Raw genomic sequence first — 25,434 nt, 5'->3', positions numbered from 1 at the left:
TTGCTTCATTTCATTAAGGTTTGATGTCATTTATTAATGCACACTCTTAAGGTCCCAAAACAGCATTTCTGTCAGGTTGAGGTCTGAACTTTGACTGTGCCATTGTAGCATATTGATTCTTTTCTATTTCAGCTATTCATTGTGGATTTGCTGGATAATTTTCCTGTTGCATGAACCAATTTGGGTGTTCTTACAAACATGATCACATTTGACTCTAAAATACTTTAGTATCAGAGGAGTATAGAGGAGTTTAAGGGTTACTCAATGACTGCTAGGTGCCTAAGTCCTGTGGGTGCAAAACAAACCCAAACCATCACCCCTCCACCACCGTGTTTGACTTTCTCCAAACATTGTTCGAGAAGTCTTGTGATTTGTTCAGTTCAAAACCTAAGCTGTGCTACAATATTCTCTTTAGACAGTAGAGGCTTTTTACAAGCATCTTCCAAATGAGCCATACTTGAGTCTGTTACACCTTCTCTGAGCATCGTGTGGTCTGAAAAGTCAAACTAGTTTAATTGCTGTGACTGATTCTTTTAAATCATCTAAAAACTTTTAACAAGCTCAAGGCATACACATAAATACAACTTTCAGCTTAACTCAGCAAGGGATATTTTCATCTCTGGCTGATAAAAACAAGACTATAAATGTAGTCACTCCGTCAAATAATCACATTAATATGTATTAACAAAAGATTCTTTTATAATGAATGTGACCTTAGAAATCTTTGTACGGCAGTTGTGGGCAACAACTGACTGAGTTTATCCACAGAAAACAATGCACTTGTAAAGTGTAGGCCTGAGACTGGAGACGTTTCCTCAACTACCAATGCATTATTAAAAAAGTGCTTGCACGTGAGATTTTTACTGTCACACTACACGGATGCCATGTTTTTGTTTGCAGCCATTGCTGTCTGTTCAACAAGAGTCACGTCGCCGCAGTTTTCTTTCTCGGTGTAGCTGCGGTACAATCCTCAAAGAGAGAGAGAGGAGGATAAGGAGGAGACGGGGAGGGAGAAAGAGGCAGAGTAGGCAGGAAGAAGAACGATGATAGAGAAGAATAAAAAGAGGGCGGGTGGGATAAACAGTTATCAGTCAGAAAACAGACTCTAATGCCCATTATTGTTGTGGCTGGTTCAGAGACACTGTGTGTTTGTGTATTGTAAAAATCTCCACCTGCATTGCTCTGCTGTTACACAGTGAGTGTTTCTTTTTTTCTTCTTTCACCTCCTCGTTCTCTGAGTCCTTAATCTCATTCTTTCCTTTCTTCTCCAGCAGTATTTTCTGTTTTTTCTCCCTTTGCAGTTATGTTTTTTCCTTCCTTTTCTCTTTTTCCTTTGCATCTCTGTACAGTTTTACCTTTATCCTCTTTTTCCATTTCTTTTTTCCTTTCTTTTTCTTACTTAACCACTCCTTTGATCTCCTTTTCTTTCCTTCTGTTTTCTTCTTGTTTGTGACTTTTCTTTACTGTCTACTCAAACCTGGTCTACTTCAGCTTTTTCCATCCGCTTCCTCTTCATTATTCCGTTCCTCTTTTCTTCCCCTTTCTTTGTCTGCTGTTCCTGTCCAGTGTATTTCCCTCACCCTCTTCAAAATCTTCCACCTACCTTTCTCCTGCCTTCTCCCAAAACAAAATTTAAAAAAAATCTCCTCCTCTTTGTAAGAGGCTTTTCTGTTCACAGTTACATAGGTCAGATGAAATTACATCATGAAACCTGTTTTACAAAGAAGATCGCAGACAAAAAAAATCCTTTGGGTAAAAAAATATAATGAAATCAAGACAGCCAAAAGAGCAGAATCAAAAGTAAGGCAGACAAAGAGTCCATCTGTCATGCTGGAAGCTAAGCCAGTTCCAGCACACACCACGTACCATCAGAAGTCTTGAGCATGACTGTCTTGCTGTATGGACCCACTCCAATGGAATTATAAGCTTTCACCCTTGCGTTGTAGGAACTGTTGAAATGAAGACCATCGACTGTACATACTGTTTCCTTCCCCACATATACCTCCTGGGGGCACACACAAACACGCACACACAGACACACACAAACTCATTTGAAATGCAAATTGAGGCAGTATATGCTCAAGGATTAGTGAAGAGGTCAAGCTCTCTAGCACTTTTAATGCATGCTTGATGATGACTCATATACTTACACACATAAAGAGTATTATCTGTCCTTTGTCAGATATGAGCATCATTTGGAGGACTAATAACTAAATAAGGAGAGCTACTGAACATCATTTTCTGAGTTTCAGACTAGATTAGTTATTTTCACAGTAGAGTTATTACAGTGTTTCCCAAAAACAGAAATTTCTTGGGCAGGCTGCCCACGAATCTTTTTCAACCTTCAGAGAAAACAACGAGATTGAGTTCAGGTTGCTGCTGTGATGGTTCTTGGTGTCGTTCAGCTGTCTTTATTCTCTTGTCCTTGTCCAGAACCTTACTGGAGACACAACTGCTTATTTTTTTATTATCTATTTCCACAAAAAATATATGCATTTCTTTTGGGTGCACACATATGACCTGTGCCTTATTACTGCCAGGATATAGAGTAATTCTGTGGGAAACACTATTAGTGTAAATCTTTTTGTTTAACAAACAGTACTCACCCTGTACTGTCCTCCATTGCCATCATCCAGCTCCAGGATGTAGCCCTCGATGGGGTTGATGATGGGCATAGTTACCCTCCAGGCCAGGGTGGCGCTGTTATTCCTTGTGCAGCACTTCTCCAGCTGCAGGAGAGGAGCTGGAGGCACTGAGGGTCTAGGCTCCACTGTGTAGAGAGATGGATGGATGCAATTTAAATTTTGCAATCAATGAATGAGAAGGATTGGGACAAAGAAGAGATACAAGGAGGGAGACATGAAAGTGTGGAAGGATGAAGAGAGGAAGACATACAGGGATGCCGTCATCTGGCGGGTTGCCTTTAAACAGACCGAATGAAGAGAAAACGGAGCTTTAATGACAATCTGGTGAGAGATTTAAAAAAGAGCCTTAAAGGTGAAAGAGCTCTGGGTTCATTTACAGGGTAACAGCTGGGAATTATTAAGGGCTTAAACTGGACCTAGTGAGGACTCTACATACACTTAAAGGGTAGTGTAGTGGTAGGGATGCACTGGGTTAGATTGATATGAGCTTTGAAGGCTGACTTGTAGTTTGATAGTTATAAATAAACCAGCAAAGGTGGTAAGAAAGTATGAGACATCGGCTCCCCACCAAAGGCCAGACTGATGAAAGCAAGGCATAATTCCTGCATAAAATCTGCATAAAATCAGAGGGAAAGCATCATATCAGTCTAACCCTTGTATAAAACAGGTGAAAAGCAAATTCCAAAAGGAGAAACAAACATACAAACAATAAAATAAGATAAGATTAAAAAATCTTTCTTCACTTTTTCATTTACAGGAACTGATCTGATAAATATATAACAGTACGGAAAACACAGGGGAAGGCAGCAGTCATGGTGGACAGTATAGGAGATAATGCATGTTTTGTTGATATTACATATTTGAATTTATGATTTATTACATGGAGATCAGCCACAACATCAAAAATACAGATTATGTAAAGTAATTAATCATGGCCATCTCTTACAATGCAATGTTGTGCTGTAGAAATCTGGTTTCATGTCATTTATGTGGATGTTACATTGACGCAGAACATTAACTTATCCTTCAAACCTAGTATCCTCCCCAGATACTAATGCAAACATGAATCTACAAGATGTACCAGAGAAAGCCTGATCCACAGACGCCCCACTTGCAACCTCCAGGAGGCAAATGATCTGCTACCTGATCGCAGAGACCAAAGGACACCTGCAGAAGTCCCACATGTTGATGTATTAAAGCAGATTCTAATGTTGCAGCTGATCAGTCTATAGCTATCGAGCAAGACTGAATATGTGAAAACAAAATGATTAGAGGATCATGTTTACTGCACATTTCCTCAGTATATACTTACTCCCTATGATTTGTATTGCCACAGTTTAATTCATGCATAATTATCTTTTAATATATGTGTCATTAGTAACATGTGAAACAAAATTATCGCAGGAAACAAAGATCTTTGTGCAGAACTGTTCAGCAGATCAGTGTCGTTTACTGTAGAAGAGCTGAAAAACAACATGCAAAGGGAAAACACCAGAGAAACACTGTGGGACAAAAAGACCAGTGAGTTTCCAACCAGAGTGGCCGTGAGAGCTATTGGGGCTAAGGAATGAGGCAGGAGTGACAAAATATATGCAAGGAAGGGAAACAGAGATTTACAGTGAAAAATAGAGTCTCTGAAATACCTCCTGGGCTCTCTGTCTCCATCTCAGCCTCACCACTGCCTGCTTCCTGCATTTGTTTCAATTTTGGATTCTCCTGTACATCTGGAAATATGATGTTGATTTAAGTCAGTGTTCTCTAAAGAAGTAAAAAGGATGACCAGAAGTGTAGTGTATCAATCATACACTTATTTGTCACAATAATATTAACAAAAGGTCCGAAAATTATCATTGATGAACACAAAAATCGTTCGTAAAGCACAAACTTGAAGGTTTTGTTGTCCTTTTTGTGTTGCATTATTTTGTGTAGTATTTTGTAGTTTTAGGTAGTATTTGTGTAGTGATAAGACAAGAGATTGTGTTTTTAGGTAGCACTTTTATAGCTAGGTAATAATTTGGTAATCGTGGGGTAATAAGTTGGAAACAAGGAAGTAATAATTTTATCATCACCTAACTACCCCAGTAATATTGAAGCAGTTATTTTGTATCAACAGTGATTACTGCTGAGTAACATTACATTACTCAGCAGTAATCACTTACTGAAATCATACTATAATGCATGTATATATACATATATACATATATATATATGTATATATACATATATACATATATATATATGTATATATGTATATGTATGCTTGTATGTTCCCTAAACATCTATACAGAGAAACAATTACTTCATTAAATCCCACAATCTTATATCCCCAGTTGAGCACTAAACAGACATGTTATGACTGCATTCACTGTGCACAAGTTTGTTTGTTAGTTTGTGCTTGTATGGCGTTACTTTTGTGCCACTATTCTGAGCGCACGTAAAAAAATATTTGAGCGCACGTAAAAAAAATTTGCAGGTGCAAGTGTTGCAGGCATCTCCGAAAACATTAGAGCACTTATGCAAATATGTGATGTCTTGATAAATCAAGCAGATATTTGAAGTTTACACAGCACCATTCTCGCATGAAAATATCTTAAAAGTTTATTTTGTGACCCAGAAGAGTAATATTTCAAACTCCGCCACTCTGTGTTCCTCCGCTACTGCCTCGTTTGAGTTTTGGACGAAATGGATTCTGGGATATTGCATTTCGTCATTTCGAGCTGGTTGGAGACCAAAACAACCAATCAGATTTTTTTGCATCCAAGTCTGTGATTGGCTGGTTTTGTGGCACAAATATAACGGTGTACAGAAAGAGTTGAACGCGCACAGGCAGAAATGTTGAGAGCGCAAGCAACACATTGCGAGCAAGCGCAAATGCAAAAACTGAGCGAGAGGGGCTGCTATTGTGTGTGTGTATGGATAATAGCAAACACTGAAATTCATTTTTTGCACGCAGCAATGAATTTTGTTCACTCAAATTTAGCTTTTCTTCACTCAAAATAAATGGCACAAAAATAACGCCATATGCTTGTTCTACGTTTTTTTATGCTGCGTATTTTTACCATAGGTGCAAAGTTATATTCTTTCCAGTGCAGCTGAGCAGCTGTTGCTAGATTATTATAAAAGAATAACAGTATAATCCTACAATATGTTTCCAGTATTCAGCATTGTTTGAAGGTATCAATGCAAATTTTATGTTTAATATTGTGGCATATTATAAGGAAATGTTTGGTAATGTTTCTACTACATTTCAAAGTAATATTTGTCACAATTTAAAGCCTATGAAGTTCGCTTTAATAGTTTGTTAATATGTAATTACAAAAATCTAAAAAGGCAGTTTTGTAGTTCTTAGCCCTGTTTCCTGGTTATCACACAGAAACTACTGCAAAATACATTAGAAGGTTACCTAGGCAACCAGAGCCAGGAATGTCCGCGAGCAATCAGCTGTCAGCTTCAAAGAGATGAGTGAGGAACGAATCACTTTGCTCCAAAGCTATGCGTGGACGTAGCTTTAAAGCAGTGCATAATTAAAGATGTGACTGCTTTAAGTGACAGGCCTTGTAGAGTGTTTAATATCATTTGGTACAAGGAATCAGCTGTTCTGTTTTTCCAGTAATTGCATTTTGCTTTGAGCTTGTTTAGCCACAAACTAGTATCCTATACAATTAATAGACAGTGAATTACAGTTCTGTGTTTCTAATCAAGCCACCTACTGTTAACCTAAACTACTCAACTCAACCCTCTCATGCAACTATTAGCATCTCGTTTTAAGAAAAGTTGAGGTGAAGACAAGAAAAGAAAATGAAAGATAAAAAAGATGCAGAGGAGGAATAACTAATGAATCTTTATGCCTGTGGAGGATGTTATGATGGCTATGTGCATCTTTTATTTACAGTATATGGGTTTAAACAAACGTAATATTTGAGTACAAACATACCTTTTGTTGGTGGTCTGTATGTCAAAGATTAAAATTCAAATGCTTAAAATGAAATTGTCCGTCGTTAAAGTCCGTACCAGATAATGGGTGAGAGAGAGGGGAACCATACTCCAGTCTTGGAGAAGAAAAGAGAGCCGATCAAAGCTTTCTGGCTTTCTAACAAGTTTGAGTGGAGCTCAAATTGGAGAAAATCTATTTGAAGTAGAACTCAACTCAAGCCATGACCTGAAGACCCGGGACACATTTTTAAATTTAATTCACTAAGTTTTTGTCGTGTCTGTAAGAGCTAGTGTCCTTATTTTCGAGGAAGTTGACTGTGTTGGGGACAAAAAACGTTGCTGCAACTCATTGGAAGATGAACCATAACATTACAAGAGTGCATAATCACAGTTATGATACCGAATATAAAATTTATTACACACAGAGCTTCACTGAATGTAATTTCCTCATTATGAAAATGAGTATTTTGCTTATGTTTTAATGGATTTTGTACTCTTAATAGCTGATAACAAAGACTGGTCAGCATTATTTGCTTTTCTAGCAAAGTAACTAGGTTGAATCTGCTTCTGCACAGGGAAGACATCCCATCTTCACCGCCTCAGTGCAGCCGTATGCAAATAAAATATGCATATTGGTGATTACATATTTAATATACATTAACTATACATCTGGGTAATCTCGGAGACTGCAGCGGAATGAATACAAAACACGCTGTTTACTCATGCGCGCCAACTGGCTGCTGGGTAGCAACAGCCAATGAATAGCTAATTAGATGTGCACACTGTAGTATGACTTAAAGAAATCTTAAAAGAAAAGAGCAATAGCAGCTAAATGTTATTTTGTTGACTTTAGATGAATCTTGTTTGTGTATATTTGTGCATGCCAAATTATTTATATTTATTTATTTATATATATCTATAATCATAGAGACTTTTTAAGTAAATCATTGGCAAGCTTACAAATGAGCTTTACTCCAGGACTTCAGTAGGTATGTGCAGCTCAAGAAAATGAGAATTCTGGCGACCCAGTCAAAATCTGTGGTCAGCCTCCAAATTCAGCCACAACCCTGAACTGTTCCTCAGTTTTCCTCATTGTGTAGGAACAATTTTGTTCAATACGATTCATATAGTAAGACTTTTGTGAGGAATATGATCTCAATGGGAGGAGAATTGAGGCTGCTTGATGATTTGAAGCAATGTGGTGGCCAGAGACAGGTGTGCAAGTGAAGAGACTATCAGTGATACTGCAGGATACTGCTGATGTCATATTATCTGGTGGTAAATACATTAGATGATTACCTAGGCAACCAGAGGCTGGTATGTCCACAAGCAACCAATCATCAGCTCCAGTGAGGAGTGAATTGCTTGAAGCAAGGACTCTGAGATGCATCAAGTTAGTATAAAAGGCCAAAGGTTTACAGAGGTAAATCCAGAATAACAAATTATTCTCAATTCAAAGTTAATAAATCGATCAATATGTTGTTCCCAGCAGAGTAACTGAGAAATTCCCAGCATTTTAGACTTGCTACTGTTATGTTGTGCGTGAATGGGAAATGTAAAATCGAGTGGTTTCTGAGCTTGTCCGTACATCTTAGTTAAACTAGCTTTACCATTCTTTTCAAGTTTTCTCTCGTGTGAGACTCATGCCTTATAAAGTGGAGTACTCCTTTTAAATATACAGCTAAAGAGATTTTTTAATTTGACTAAGTTGTAGTAGTACAGTTGGTTTTAAAGCCCAAACGTGTGCTCACCTTTGCCCTGGCAGAAGTCCAGCTGTAGGATGGTCTGTAGCAGTGAGTCGGTACTGAGAGTGAGGTCAAAGTCAGGGCCAACCTTTGGCTCCAGGGCCCCTTTAACCCACTGGTCTTGAGACGACGTCACTCGCTTGATCAGAGCATCTGAGATCTACGCAAACACATACAGTGGGCAAGTTGAAGTTTGCAGACACAGTATAGATTCAGCAATGGTTTACTTGTAAGAAGTAAAGAATGAAGAAAGCACTGGAAATGAGAGCACATTCATTCAATATTTATATACTTTTAAATACACTTGAAAATATTAGAACACATTAGTGCAGTTCAGATATTTAAAGATATGAATTAGACCCCTGATCTGTGGATAAGACAAAAAAAAAAAACAACCTCTAGTGAATACATGACATGATTGTTTCCATTACTTGTGCTTCAGAATGGGTAAAGAAAAAGGAAGCTTGTTTTCTGGAATATCTGGAAATCATGTGTGTTTTTATTCAATATCATAAAGGCACATTTATGATTGCATATGAAGGCCACTCAAGGTAAAAAAAAATAAAAAATCAAGATTTAAAATTGTGAATTTTGATCAAACAGCTGAAATTTACAAGAACAAAGATATAGAAATAATTCATGTAACTGTATTGTTTTATTTTTCAAGTTTAAGTTGGAAAAAAATGAAGAATAGAATAGAATAGAATAGCCCTTTATTGTCATCGTACTTTTGTTTGTTTTTTGTTGTTTTGTTTTTGTTATTTAAAATCAATAATTTGTAAGACTCGAGAAATGTAATCAAACATTATTAAATGTGTTTTTAGTCAAGGTTAGAGGATGACAGGTTTTATTGAAAATGAGCTTGTGGCTTCTGGTCTGCTTTATCGACCTTATCGGATAGATCTGTCGTTGGCGTCTAATAATGTGTTTTATAAGTTATTGATCCCAGAACCTCAAATAATGACTTTCTTTACAACTTAACCTTGAAATGTTCCTTTACACAAAAAATAAAACCCGACTTTTTTCTCATCACTGTTTTCTCTGTTTTTATGACTTTAAACTTTAAACCTTTTTTTGCTGTTGTGTTGGTTTCTTTTTTTTCTTTTTTCTTGCCCTCTGTGGCTGTAATATGCCCCCGTAGATGTTTGCTGATACACTAAAAATATTTCTGCACATGCACTGCATCCCTAAACCTTTGATGACTTGCTGCGTGGATATGGTGAAGTCTGTTAGATCGAATCGAAAGATATCCAATTGAGTCTGTGAGAGCAGGTCATTGTTGAGTAAGTGGGTGTCATGTGCCCTTCCTCTATCACGTGCGTGCTCTATCCAGGCATATCACCTAACACGTAAGGAAAGGAAGTATTTCCAGTAGTGACACAAATACTGAATACTTTTTCTATTTCAAATTTCAAAAAGGACCTCCCCATGATTTCACACATCCAGATATAGCGTTTTAATATATACTACTAAAGATATGCAAATAAAGTTGTATAAAGCCTTTTTTGTTTCCTGAGAGAGCTGTGTGAACTTTGATATAAAGCCCAGCCTCTGCATGAGCTGGGACTCGAGACAGATTTAAAGATGAAAAAAACATCTGATGGTCTAGAAAAGTCTTCATGATTTAGCTTTCTGCAGGAAACCTTTAAATCAACATTTATTTCTTCTGAGGAGGTCACGTTTGAGCTTTCTCCATTCCATCTATACATACAAAGATCAATAATTATTTATTAGCTACTGAGCATGTCAATCTATTGATTACTAGGCATGTAAAGTTGATTCAAAATAGATCAGCTGTAGATGTATAAAAATAAGATGCATGTTGCTGTGACTGCGGTGCTGAAGTGCAGGCAGGCATTTGGGGTTGTTGTTGTTGCTGTTCTCCGTGTTGACTCCTTCCTCTGCTACACCATGTTTTTTTGTTTTTTTTTGGCTGTGCCGATTTCACAAACATCAGAGGCTCCCTGTGAAGCTGATTTCTCCTAATGTGCTCAGAGGATCTGTGTGTCACGCTTCCTTCCTACCTTCATTTACATTTTTTGGTTCCAAATATCTCAGAAAGAGATTTGATTTGGGTTGATTTTTAATCTTGAGTAAGACCTCATACTGTTTTTGTCTTGTGCTTTACTTATTTAAGTAACATAATTCCCCTGGCCTCAGCATAAGAAGGAATGTACTCTGCCACATGCTGTTTTTGTGCTGATGTTTGGTTGTTTTAGATGTTTAATAGTTTTTAGATAATGATGAACTGAAATTGTTGTTTTTTTGTGTTCTTTTTGTCTTTGTAACATCCCCAGTTACAAAGCAAATAGGTGAAAGGCTCATCTTCATACTCATCTTCATACTCATCTTCATACTCGTCTCACACGCACAAACATGAGGTGTGTAAAATACCTGGAGGAAACCACTTGGATCATTCTCTTTGAGGACTTCTAGACAGTACTCCATCATGCCGGTGGTCTGCCGTAGCTTCATAGTGCAGTGTGTGATCTGGTCACGTACCACCTGAACAAAACAGATCAGATGCATGTTATTGTTGTTATTGTTTACTGTTGTTAAAAGCAATTATTCTGAGATGAGCATCTGAAATATTTTCACTATGTTTCATTGTAGCAGTTTCAATCATTTTGTACAAGTGATAGACTCTGAAAGACTCTGATGTATGACCTTTTCCCTGAGCCTTCCTTTGCCCCCTGTTAGTGTCTTCCATCAAAGAGAATAAACTCATGCAGGCAGAGTTTATTCTCTTTCAGTTATATCCTCTTGCTTTAAAAAGTTATTTCCTCATCTTTCTGTTTTGTTTTTAACTTCCTACCTTTGTTCTCTTTCCCACCTTATTGCCTGATTGAGTTCACTTGTACCGCATTACCCTTTTTCTTGTTAAAAGATGAGGGGTTTCTACAAGACTGTCTCAATTTGTGCCTCATTTTGTTTAATGTCAGTTTGTTTTTTCTTGTTACCTTATTTGGAATTTTGTTTTGTTTTTCCCTGCTTTTCTCAAGTGTACCAAGTTATTTAGGCCCCCTGGCAGTCTGTCCATTCCTTCATGTCGATTGTTGGGTTCACTTTAACAACTTTAGCATTATATGTGTCCCAGCCACACTCAAGTGCATCTTGGTTGGTTGTAGGACTAGCCTTACTCAGGGGAGATATACATGGAGACACAACTTTCTCCTATCGCCTATTTTGTCCCTTTTGTCTTACTTCTCTCTATCACCTTTTCTATCCCTTTGAAAAAGTGAGGCTCCATAAATGCTAAAGAGGTAAGTATTATTTCTCAGTTGCAGTGAATAGATAGAAGAAAATAAACTGTAGAAAACTAAACAGAAGAAAGAAGAAGAGAAATAATTTAACGTAAACCAGTGACACACTCGGGGCCTGATCAACCCTGGCAGGGCCTCCTTGGATGAGGGTGTCTAGTGATACTGGCCGAAAGACCTGATGAATCCAAGGTCCACTACTGATGATGTGTCCCAAATTTTAATATGATAATCCAGATCAGATCTCTAATCCCTAAACCTAACCAAGGAAAAAAAATGGCAGATTAGCTTGGGACAAAGACCGAAAGTTGAGGCATAATGATGTGTGCCGCTGGTAAAGTTTCTGGGCTGCCTTTCCTCATAACAGTCATCCCTCAAGATTTTCTCCATTTAAAGCCATGCATTATCGGGGATTGTAACATCTAGTCCTTTTACTGAATTACAACTACGTTGTGTTCAGCAAAATTATTGCTAATTTCAGAGTGAACTTGTGAAATTCTCTCAAATGCTCAGTAATACGAAGAGGTTGACTTAAACAACAACATCTGTGATACAATCAAAAGCTGTAAATGGTGTCCATGGAGTCCACTTTTTCATGCTGGTCAACCTTTTCTCAGCGGTTAACGACATTGACGCTTAAGATTAGTTCAGTAATAATACAGGTCAGTAAGAATGGGAGGTAATGAATGAAGAAAAGTGGCACCACACTAAAAAAAGTTCAGAACTGCCAGCTCAGGATCACACTGATTTTTGAGCTAGGCAGCAGGTTGTTATATGTGCACTGGGAGTGTAATTAGGGAGCAGAACATGGGCAGTTGGAACTGGCTGACACAAAAGACGAGTTAGTGGCTGGCATGCAAAACAGTCAGGAATTAATTAAAGACTGTCTGACAGCGTGACACCATAATGCCACAACTGGAATCGATCTGTTGATCTCTCATAAATTTCACAGAAACATTATCAGCCGCAACCAGACAAACGCACTTTTCTGTTTTTCATTCAGTCTCTCTCTTTCACACAGACACCAGACACATGCCGTCTGCTGGCTGAACCCCGAGCCAGGGGAAATGAGATTTGGACGTGTGTCACAGTCAGCCGTTTTGGGGCTAATTGAAAGTCTGCAACCTGTCATCGCTTTATTAACCTTTTGTTTTCTTGCAATCAAGCTGCACCACTTTTAACTCACGAGCAATCTTTAATCCTCAGCTCATAGTACTACTGATATCATTATACTCCACGTGCAACACACACACACGTCAGATTTTAAAGTTTAAGCAAGAGATTAGACAGAAAATATCTTGAAGCTTGTCTGCATCCAAAATAATTAATTCTAGCGTTAACCAATGGCCGTCTAAATGGATCAGAGAGTTAATTAGGTGCAGTTGTGGTAATTAGTCTTCTTTTATTTGATGGTTTATGAGATCAGTTAATTATTCACCTGTCATCTGTTGTCTAAGTTGAAATATGAAGACCTGACAATTTAGGAAATTTCTAAATATTTTCTTGCATTTTATCCGTTTAGTAAGTTTTCTTATCTCACATGAAATATCCATGTATTTGTATTTGATGTCATGTCACTCCCCTTTTTCTTTGTTTTTCTCTTATTTGCACGCATACTGTACAAGTCTACTAAAGGTGCAATTTAAAATATGCACATACTCAAATTATATCCCAAGAGAAAATTTGTTTTTCAAATCACGTTGCCGAACCGTCGCTTTTATCTTCTGTGCAAACAACATGAAGTATGAGGCGTGACGCTTGAGTAAATCTCAGATTTATTTCAATTGCTTTCTATCCCGCTGAGACTTGCCATCAACTCCCTCCCACATGCTCCTGCAGCCCCGGCTGATGGGCTTTTCCCGTATGTTCCTCATGAATCTGAAATGAATTTAAGGGTTCAGATATTGAAACACGGTAATTGAATGCACCTCATTGGAGGTACATCTCACAGCCTCTTCAGCAGACACTGAATCACATTTCACTTCAGGTTAGAGCAAAAATATTTTTATTGACATCTATTTTCAGTACACTTTAGACTAAATGTCAAGTATAAATTGAAACTCATAATGTAGAGCATAAAAAAGCACTAAAATACTCATAAAACCTTCTTGGCTGTATACAAGAAATGAAATGCTCATCATGCTTGCTATTGGGCTTTTTCGTTTCTACTTGTGTTGAAGCTTTTTAATAGAATCTTGCTTTTAATTTTGATTAAATGTGTTATTTAACATAAAATTCTTAAGGTACCTTCTCATTTAGCAGCAAACAAAGACAGCACTTAGCCTCTTACAATAATGGTCAGACTTGAAGATATTAATCAGCAGCACAAAAATGGCAGGTTTGATTTTTTTTAAAGGCTTCTGACTGTAACAACTGAGATCGGATGACATGTGACGCCAAGTACATGTGCACAAGTCGGAGAAGTAAACTTTAATCCATCAGCTTTAACCCATACTTTATTTTGATGGCTAAAACTACAGTGTTTATGTAGACTATTGAACCATCTTTGTCAGAACTATAACATTATAGCCCTCGAGTATTTGAGTGTAAGAACATCTAGTCTATATTTCTTTACAGGTTTTTATTTGATGATGGAAAATCAAACAGGCCTCTTTATCCTGTAAAAAACAACAAAAAAAGCTACAAAAAGAGTATTTTGTGGGGTTTGTTTGTTTCCTGGTCAAGTTTTTATTCTCTGCCTTCTAAACCCCTCTTACACAATAATCACAATGAGATTTGTGTGATCCTCTCAACTCTACACTCAACTCACATGTTTATTCCCAATCTTTCACTATCACCCTTTTCCTTGCATTCAACTCAATTTTGCAACTAAACTAATCCACAGCTTCGAGATTTCGGCCCTCATGTTTTCGTCACAACACAATCTATTTAGAAATGAAAATAAGAAAAGTAGGAAGAGAAAATGTTATGTCTACAACATGTAATATCCCAAGATCTGGAAACACAAATATTTCCAAAATATAAATTTTGACATTCTAATTGTACATTTTTTTATAGTCATAGTAACATCAGCAAAAAACAAATAAAGGCAGTAAGTGCTTTTGGATAAGGAAGAACAAGAGGCCAAATGGTGAGTTCAGAGAAGAATTTCAACAGCCTATTGCTTGTGCTGGTACTTAAACTGCAATTATACATAGTATAATATTCTATATTTTCCTGCTGACAAATAAATAAAAACACAGTCTGTGTTCAACGCAGCAGTGGATGTATGTATGTATGCACTGCTTGTATCTGAGAAGTGGGTGTAATGTGAAAACCTGCAAATAACGTGCAAAATGACACTTTAATATTTGACATGCCTTAATACCTAAATGACTCCGAGTTCACACTATGGTGTTGTGAAATGTGAGCTGCTACTTTTTGGGCATGTGGGTGGAAGCTGTGAGACTGATACGAAGCTGCAATATATATACACATGCAGTCTCAAACTGAATGTGGCTTTCTGTGAGGTTGTATGAGTACCAGTCATACTCACAGGCCATCCAAAAAGTACTTTGGTCAGGTTGAAAGTACTTAGCATGTATCAGAAAGTATCTGTGTCTGTGCAATACTTGCATTACATTAGCTGATTCTGAATTATTAACTTAGTACTCCAACCTCACATCCAACTATGACCAGATCTGGCTCCAAACAGCCAAAATGTAAAAGCAATAATGAATCAAGGCACCATAATGGCTGCATCGGTCTTTTGTAATTATGTTATATTCTGGCTTTGAGTGCCTAAGCACAGCCATAAAACCAGTATAATGCTGTAGCGAGTATCAAGCTTCACGATTCAATATTTTGGTGGAAAAACATTAAATGGAACACTGTGGAACTTTACAGAGACATTAAAGATATATTTTTCACTCTGTTAGTAAAAAACATAATTATTTTGGCGTAAATTTCCCTAAAAGTATGTTTTGTTTTAAATCAGTTAATTAATATAATTTTAAGGAGAGGCAGTGCCGCAGATGCTTATCTATCCAACTGTAAAGTCAGTACTCTTCTCACCACGAAGAGGAGCCTCTAGTTAAACTGCTGTATCAGTTAATCAGTATTTATTGTAGTTAAGATTTTAACATTGCTTTATCAGCAGTCTACAACCAGCTATTCTTCTCTTATTCCAGCTTCCTTGCAGCCTGCGGCTCTTTGCCCTCTGGCTAAATCTCGATCCCCAGCCTCCAGATAATTACAACAGCTGTCCTTGGGGCTTCCATCCAAATACCCTCCACTCCTCCTTCTCCTCCTCTTCCTCACCCCTCCCCAACCAGCAGCCAGCCAGACGGTCAGTCGGTCGGCGGGCACGTTGAGGCTGGGCAGGCATCCATGTGATACATAAACTCAGGGTGGATTTACAGAGGCAAATCATGAAAAAAAAAGACTAAGCTGCTAGAGAGAATTTATTCTGGTAGCGAGCTGAGACAGCAATTTCTTTCTGGTACTTAAATTCCTGAAAACATACTTTTCTAATCAACATCTCGCTATTGATGAGGATCTTTGTGAGCGTGTGATTTTAAGCTAAAGTTAGATCAACAGTGGCGGGTTCACATCAGCTAATCTACTCATAATGGTGGGGCTGGTGATATCTAGATATGGACATAAAGGACTGGAAGAGGAAACGAGAGGTGCAGTGTGATTCACTGTTGCAGATTTGCTTGAAGAAAACTGATAAAGCACAAAGAGAAATTATTAGACAAGCAGACATCTAGATTTTAATGATTAAAACCCTGTTTTTAGCATACATATTGTGCCTTTTTTGAACATGTTTAATAAAAATTTGGAGTCTTTTTAGATTAGATTATGATTTCTCATATTCTCCCCACACCAGCTGTTTTAGGGTTAGGGGTTAGGGTTAGGGTTAGGGTTAAATCTGCTGATTTATATCAGGAGTCGACTTTACTGACAGGTGGGAGGAACAGCGATCATCAACCAAGCTTACTTTTAGTTTGTACTCCTTCTCCTTGGTAACTTTCGTGAGCAGTTTGGCTTTCTGTCTGGTCAGCGCCTCGATCAGAGAGTCACACTGAGCCACGAGGCAAGCTTCAAACTCCACACCGTTCTCCTGAAGAAGAAAGACGAAAGCAACAGAAGCAGCACAGTCGTTATGAATTGATTCAAGAAAGCGAACAAGTAATATTAACTCATGAAACCACCATGTTTGGCTTCCCTGCCAAAATAAATCTACATTAAAGTGTTCTAAAGTCAGCATCGTTATGGGTTTGGATCACAAAAGCAAAGCACTGAGACGAAAATAGATCACTTGGCTTGTTTTTCTTCAATTAGCAGCACACTGTTTGTTACCGATTCATTTAGCCCACCACATTTTGTTCTATTTTTGCTTCAGCTGCAAAACCACGAATAAATACAGCGTTAATTATTTCAATACACTGCACACAAAAGCAAACCTTTCATCATATTTACCATCCATTTGTACAACCATACTCGCCACCATTTTTCCCTCAAGATGCAACACATGAAAACGCCGTCCTGTCACTTATAATTGTGGTTTTGTGTTTCGATTTACTAATATTCCCTGACAGTTAGCAGCTTTGTCTTTGGGCCAGCAAACAGAACGCAATGATAGAGTATAAGCAGACATCTGCAGCTGAAAAGGCTTCATTGCATTACGCTTGAAATTCAAAAACGTTCTTCGGATGATCAAATTGCAAAAGGGTGGGAGTGGAGAGGAAACACTCAGTGCATGATGGTTGTGTTAGGTTAGCATTAGTTTATCTTCATATCAGAAGAACACAGAAGGCAGGGCAAGCACGACAAAATCTGCAATTACAGCAGGGACTAAATCAAAAGCATTATAAATACAGCACACATAGGCTGGTGGCTGTTTTGAACTTATTATGCAAATCCCTATTTGTGTAACAGTTAAAACAGTTGCATATCAACATCACTCAAACATTGCTAATTGGAAAATCAAACATGTGTACAACTGTAATTTAGGACCCAAATTCATAATTACTCAGCTATAACTCCAAAGAAATCAAATGAGGTAAACATGAGACGCCAGAGGTTAAACACAAAGGAGGGAAACTTGCAGCACACAGAGGATAAGAAACATTACAACGTGACAAAGATAAGACTGAGACTATTTAAAAACAGGGACAGGATGAAGACACGTGCAAAAACAGTCAAGGCAGTCAGAAAAACAGGAAGTCAAAAATGAAGACACCAGAGAAAAAAACTCTTAAATTAAAACCGAAAAAAAAAAAGCCCAAAGGAGAAACTCACAATAACACAATACAGATAAATGAATTTCAAAATATTAAACTTGGATATGTTGAGTGTTGTTCTTGTTGCTTTTGGCCATTCATTTCCAACAGACTGGAAACTTGTCAGCATATAATTTGAGATGTTTTGTAGCATTTAAGATGTTGATAATTAAGATGCTTAGAGTTTCTTTAACAGTCCCTCCAAGAACAAAGCAAAACTGTGTCATTTAGCTTTTCCTTCCAGTAGATATAAAAACAGGTTGTAAAAGCGGCAATGATCCAGAGGGGAGTTTTATCTCCCTACAAAGCCTACTTGATAATGAGATAAGGGTTCAGTAGTGATTTCCAGTCAAGGTTCCTCTGCTCAGTCACTGTTTAGAGCCTGAGGAGCACTGGAGATATTTCTCCTCAATCCTACATTCTACTTTCTCTTTACCCATCTAGCTCTTTTTTCCTTGTCTCAGACAGAGCAGAGTAAAGATAAGACTGCTTTTTTAAAGCTAAATCCTCTTCGTTTTGTAATAAGATTCTTAATGCCCACTCGTGGTGCTGTAGGATATATCAGTGCAGACAGTGTGTAAAAACATGTGTGTGCTTTGTGTGCATGACTGGTAGACGCTGCTGGAGAGATCAGCTGCATGGTAATGCTGTCTAGAGGGAATGCTCACACAAATGCACACATTTGGATGGTATGTTTTGTTTTTAGTTTATTGATTCTATGGATTTGCTTCTTTGCTGCTGAGTGTCGAGTCCAAATGTTGCTCTGTGAGCTTACTGTACATTACCAGGGAGTTCCCCAAAGCACGATCAATGCAGTCTTAAAACAACAGTGGTAATGTAGAGTAAATTTTGCAAACAATATCTACACGTGCAGAAATGATAAGACATGGATATCAGTTGTGATGCAGTCTGATACAGCCAGACTGCTGTCTCATCATGCTTATGGAGAAACATCTAAACAAAGCATGGAAGCCCTGAAATAGCTTTTTAATGGGCAGTTTGAACATGTTTGCCTCTAGAAACAACAGCAGGTTTCAGTAAATTTTCTGTATAACTAAATATATAATCTATCACTGCACTCAGAAACTGCTACATAAGCGATATAAAAATAATCCAAAATGAGGTGCATTTAGAAGGTAGCTTTAAACTAAGACACTAAGGGGCTCGAAGTATCCATGAAAATATCCTCTACATCATTACGTAAGCACAAGCACCCTGAAGCCACTTCAGAGTCACTTACATCCCCTGTCTTCCTCATTCTGATGCTCAGTTTCAACCTCATCAGTTTAAGATGAGTTCCTGTCATGTGATTAACTGGCTATATATTTGCATTAATGAGCAGTTCATCAGGTATGTTAACAAAGTGGTCAGTGAGTGTCTGTTTCATCATTAATGGTGGCTTAACAAGTCCAGCACATGCTTTTTAATCTAGTCATTTGCTGTGACGACCCCTTCGTCATCCAGAGATCTCTGGTTCACAGTTCTGCTGTGCTTTGTCACGCGAGTCCTGATCAGAGGGCGATGAGCTGCACGAGATGTACCCGAACCTGCTGCGCTCAGCTACAAAAGCTCCTTCATTCCTGACAGCCACTCTCTGACACTCTCAGGGGAGGATACCCTCTGCATGAAACTGCACTAGCATGCATTTCGGTTTCTTTTGCTCTCCACAGACATCCACCCATCCAACATACTCTGTAGTGCTGACTTGCTAATAAAGATAAGTCTTACTAACTTACTAGTAAATATTTCCTACTTCTTAAGGTCCCATTTTGTGTCTCCCATTCCTAGTCAAAGTCTTTGTTCAGTTTGCTTGCAGAGATTTATTATCCTGAGTTTTTTTTTTCCTTTGGTTTTTAATGACATTATTTGCCACTTATGATGAAATCCCTGAATTCTGCACTAACAAATGCTATTCTATTCTTTAAATTCATCCAGGCTATCTTTATGGAGTCGTTAAATCTCTCAGAGATTCATTTTATGCAAACACAACAAAATGAGCTAATACCCAGATGTTTCCAGTGCCAAAGTCAGACATTTTGTATGCCTAATCACACACATGCAGCTGTTGCAGCACTACTTATGCATGCACCCTATTTATGCATTTGCTCATGACACAGATCAGTCATTCATTGGCCACAAAACATCACCAGCCACACATAACGTTCTTGGAGAAATAGAATATCTTATTTTTCTGCTGGAAACAGTTTCATTCCTCAGAGGAAGGGTAATAGCTGACAGTTGAGTTCTGAGATTTTTCGGTTCTTACTTCCATACAAAACTTGAAAAAACTAAACAAAACATTGATTTATTCCTATTTCTCAAATGGTCCTGTTTTTGTAACCACCCAAAATAAAAAGTTGCTTACCACTGATATTTAGATGTGAACAGATCCCTCCTTTTTGTTTTGCTGTTGCATTGCACTGTGGATACAGTTGCTAATGTTATGGCCCAGTCATACTAGAGTAAAAGAAAGCTGGCAAACTCTTTGCAACTAAGAAAAATTGGTGGTTTCCCAGTGATTGCATTGATTCTTCTCACATTCACAAATGAGTGCAAGTAGTTGCAGTGGCCATTGCTTTCTCTCATCCTCTGGGTAATCACTTGGTCATCTGGTTGCCCAGAGGTTGAGTGTGGAAACGTTTGATTACAAAGCATTTGCACTAGTTGGAGTCAATTTCAGTTCAACTCAAACTGACTGCAATCATTCTCGGATCAATTGGTAAAGATTTGCAATAACTGACAAATGTAGATGGATTGGAATGCATGGCAACCGATCGGTCGGTGTGCATCAGTTTATCAAAAAGACGGGTTAAGATGATGTGAGCTTTGTGACATGCCACGTTATTCTGCTGGAAGCAGCCATCAGAAGGGTACTTACATGCTCAATAACAATATTCAGGGTAAGCTATGGTGTTTAAAGGGGTAATTAGGGGTCCAAAGTATGCTGCAAAAATATTTCCCACACCATTAGATCACCAGCAGCAACACGAACCATTGATACAGGGTAGTATAGATTCAAATGTTGTGCATTCAGAGATCCCTTTTTGCATAGTTTGGTTGTAACAAGTAATTTGAGTTACTGTTCAAAGCTCGAAGAAGTCTGGCCATTTTCTTCTCTCAACCTCTGGGCAATCAGTTGGTCACTGTGAGTACTTATGGTCAGTTACTGAATGAAAAAAACATTCAGCGTTGTACTAGGAAGCTGATAGTAGAAGGAAGCTGGTAGGTTTTTTGTGTCTTTTTGTGAAGAAAACTGCCCATCACTGATGTGACTATCATGCTATTAAGCCATCGTGACAAACCTTTGATCTATACCTTGTACCTAAATTTACAGACTGGATTATTAACACCATATTTTATGTTAAATTAAATGTAAAGGTGTGTTGTTACCTGTATCTGCTGAAGCATGTTTTTGAGTTGAACCAGGAACTCCTTGGCATCTTTAGCTTTGTCAGAGACACCGTTCAGCGCCTGGGAAAGCTGACACTGCAGAGACAAACAGAGAAGGAAGATATAGAACGATTAAGATGCCTCAAAAGAAATGTGACTTTTTAACTGATGGATATAGACATTCACTGCTGTACCTCTCTCCTTACAATTTTAACCAAACATTTCAAATTCAGATTCATCTATCAGTCGATGGATCAACTGAACACTCAGATTCATCTCTCAGGTCCCGTTTTAGCTCCTTGCCTAATTTTTTTGCACAGTAACTATGCTGACAGTACATGTATATGATTATTTAGCTTAAGGCTAGCTTAGGGTTTAAAAATAAAAACTCAATTGGAACAAATAAAAATACACTTTCAGATATTTTCTCTGATGATTCTCACATTTTTATAAACTTATAAAATGCTCTCAATTTCATTTCTTGGGATTCCAAGAGTGCATCTTTTATTTAATGATACTTTGACTGCTTAACCCAGTCCAGCTGTTTAACTGCCACATCAGGATATTAGCTGAAAAAAACAGGAAAATAATAAAATAAAAAAAACAGAAAATATCTATACAATCTGAGGAATATACCAGGAACCACTCAGGAACCAGTTCAGTATTTGTGTGTGTATCAGTTGTTGTAACTAAGAAAAAGCAGGACAAAGGAAATACACACTGTTAAACACACACACACACACACACATGCCAAGCTGTGATGAATCTTCTCTGCTGTGGCTGCACCCACGTGTCCCACCTGCTTACTCCTTTTCTGGATGGTAGTCTCATGAATGGACACACACACACATGCACACACACACACGCACGCATGCACGCACACACACACACACACACACACACACACACACACACACACACACACACACACACGTGTGAGAGAGCTAGAAGGCAATATGAAGGGGGTAGACTGCCATTTTTGTTACTTTCAGTCATAAATAACAGCTGTATTTGCTAACTCATGATGTATGCTGATTACATACAAAGAAACTGCTTAACTGAAAATTCGCCTGTGTTTAAATAAATTGATTAGCTCAAGTACAGCTGCAGATATGACAGAAAAGCCAACACCAAAAAAATCTTCAAGTCTTTACTATCATCATTACTATATTATTTAAGTGCTATGGTTAAGTTTATACGGTGAACCAGCAGCTTTCAATTTATATGATTTGTGTAAACTCTTTGGCTTCCTTCCTTCCTTGAACCCAACCACGGATTTCTCTTTTTGGATGTTTTTATTTACTATGACTATTCACGTGTAAAACTACGGTGTTGGATGCCTACACTTAGATTTTCTCACATCAATAAAAACATGTTTAGGTTAATTTATGCAGTAGTTCCACTTGAAATCACAATCAATGATCATGTAGGAGTATGGGTAATGTAAAATTATACAATTCTTTTTCACCGTCCACCCCTCTGCTGTGTGCGTGCTGCTTGGAGTCAGGAGGAGGGACGTGTGGAGGTTATGGTTCACAAATCACCCCAATGCTCTTGTGAAGCTCCTCGTTGCTCCTCACCAAGAGGCCATCTGCCCAGCAAGCTGTCTGGCCTAAATGCTTGTGTGTGCGTGTTTGTAGATGTGTGTGTGTGTGTGTGTGTTTGCATGCCAAGATGCTAACAAGGGGATGACGGATGTGCCATATGAGTGCTGTCCTGGCACATCCCCTCCTCTTATTCGTCCCATCTGGTTCTTCATTCACTTTGACTTCAGCACTTCTGATCAGGTCAACATTCTGCTGACACGTCCATCTCCCAGCCTTTCTGCTCTTTCATTGACTACACGTGGATATCTTTTTATTCATCATTTCATTTTCTTACCCCCAAAATTAGTGGGTTAATAGAATTATGTGGAGCTGGAATGTATCCCACCCTGCTTTGTCAGTAAGGAAGAAAGACACAAAGAAGGAACGGTACCAGGCCGGGCACAGATTTCTCTGTTAGTATTCCAGAAAAGATGTGGCCAAAAATGCAGCATGAAAAACAACAAAGAACTGAGACAGAAACAGAAACAGACAACTGCCACAAGTTAAAATAAAGAAAGAAATCATTATTCTAGCTGCAAACACAGGTTTGTCTTTTAAAACTGCCCAAAATGCTGAGGATGCTCAGACCAAAAGGAATATTTTCCTTTGTCTTTATAATGACTTGAATATATCAATAGTAATCAGTCAAAACAAGCAGACTGTGGGGCGTGAATCAAATAGAAACAGAGACTCTTAATTATATACAACTACACATATAACACACACAAAACAGGTTGACTAGGTTGTTTTTAAGATAGAATTTACACCTCCTGCCAGCCATCCATCAATCCATCCTGCATAGCATCAGCGTATTATTTCTTTCCTCGCCTATAAACAAAGTTTTTTATGTTTGAAACTGAAACTGTCTCAAACATAAAATGAAGAACCTCTTTGCATTCTAAAATTCAGTGTTTTATCAACCCATCATCATCAGCCCTGACATCCTTCCTTCTCCCTCGATCGCCACTACGGTCTCTGCAGAGTGCTGTCACAAAAAAATCCAACTATGAATCAGAAAAAACTGCATGCACAAAGGACAGACTCAGAAATACAGAATCTGTAAACATACGACCATTTTAGTTACTGGATACAAGATGTTTCTGTGCTGCTTTTGGGTTTCTAATGTGATTACTCAACTAGGATCTGTATTCCAGACTAATTGTGATATGCAGATATGGACTGTAAACTCAAGAAATTCAAATAGGAAAAATGTTCAGATTTCAGCAGATCTAAATAAAGAACACAATTAATACCCTTCTGTACATTGGTGGTCAACGGTCAGAGAGATCTAATGAATAATGTTTAAATGACATTTTAGGAGAGAAGGCCTTTACATGTGATGATAATGGAAAACTGTTCCTGTAGAAATGAATTCATATTGTTGCATTCATTCATGAAAAAAGAAGTACTTGCTTGAGGCCTCTATCAAAAGACCTTGACAGACAAACCCTGGGTGTAAATTGTAAGTGAAGCTCCTTTACACTGAGCTCTTCCGTCATATTGACCTCTCAAAGCATCAGTCAGATATTCGATGTGTTATGCGGACATTGGAAAATATGTGAAACAGTAAAGCTACCTTTACTTCTTTATTCCTTCATTAGATTTCGTGTCATATATACTTTGTTTAGTAGTTTTTTCTTTACAGTAAACAAGCACATATTGTAGTGAATCTGTCTGCTATGTTTTGTTTGTCTATATTCTCAACTCTCTGTTGTTGCTCTTTGCTCTTATAATGACAGATTTTCTTTTTCTATTGTTTAACATATCACATAGAAATTTTGTAACTGCTAAACTTAACTAAGCTATTGTTTTATTAAATTATCGGGAATTCAGCTGGACACAAGTGTTTTTCTTAGACCCACAAACCAATTTCCTGATATTTATGAGGCGCCTCTTCCCACCGAGCCTGAATATTCTCTCATCACAGTGCACTGGTCTAAATTTGGCTACAGTCATGATGCATTAACCAACAGTAGACTCCAGTAAAACTGTGTGTAACAGAGTTGGAATGTGACAAGTTTGCCCTGCAGGAAAAGGACTTAGTGACTCAGGAAGAGATTTGGAACAAAAAAAGAAATATAGAAACTCATGTTGGAAATGAAAAGAGAAAAATAAGAGATGAGGATTAGATTTTATCTCAGCAAGGATCAACACACCTTCAGAGAAGGACTCTACATCCAGAAATCCAATTTCTTCTCTCTTTTGTTTCTTTTGTTCTCCTCCTCTTGACCTTTTCATCCTTTATGAGTCCTCCAAATGGAAATGTCATTTTCTTTTTTCTCGCTGTCAGCACCCCTCAGCTCTGCTCTCAGAGACAAGTGCTATTATCTCATTATCTTATTATAGGGGCAATGCAGGACCATTCATTCAGTCCGTGACATTCAGAGAAACCAGTGACATTCATGGGGGTGCAGCTGTGTTGGTTTACAGAGAGGTTTCAGCTCAGGATGCAGGAGAAGAGGCATGGTAAATGGAGAAGAACTGCTTAAGAAGCAGCCGGTAACTGCAGAACGTGTGGAAAACTGGAAAAATATTTGAATGTTACAGGGGAAAAAAATCCAACCCTGGATCTGTGAGTGTAGATATGCTCCACTTCAACCAATGTGGGGACACATGAGCCAAGTTTTTCTGAGTAAACAAGATATCTG

The 25,434-nt window shown here is 38.0% G+C and overlaps 1 protein-coding gene across 1 annotated transcript; it reads right to left on the bottom strand.

The window, feature by feature from the left end:
* Nucleotides 1-1,395: 1,395 nt before the first annotated feature.
* LOC134623615 (tripartite motif-containing protein 67-like) lies at nucleotides 1,396-24,285 on the bottom strand. Its single transcript, XM_063468661.1, has 8 exons — nucleotides 24,235-24,285; nucleotides 21,201-21,296; nucleotides 16,526-16,648; nucleotides 10,718-10,828; nucleotides 8,330-8,483; nucleotides 4,289-4,369; nucleotides 2,607-2,770; nucleotides 1,396-2,005 (listed from the first exon to the last, which is right to left on the bottom strand). Exons 1-8 carry the CDS (start codon nucleotides 24,283-24,285, stop codon nucleotides 1,838-1,840), a joined length of 948 nt encoding a protein of 315 aa, XP_063324731.1. The 3' UTR covers nucleotides 1,396-1,837.
* Nucleotides 24,286-25,434: the final 1,149 nt, after the last annotated feature.

Source organism: Pelmatolapia mariae, unplaced genomic scaffold (genome assembly GCF_036321145.2).
Source record: "Pelmatolapia mariae isolate MD_Pm_ZW unplaced genomic scaffold, Pm_UMD_F_2 NODE_ptg000781l+_length_31801_cov_1, whole genome shotgun sequence".
NCBI lineage: Eukaryota > Metazoa > Chordata > Actinopteri > Cichliformes > Cichlidae > Pelmatolapia > Pelmatolapia mariae.
Note: the sequence above shows the minus strand (reverse complement) of the source record. Positions and strands in the feature narration are given on the sequence as shown.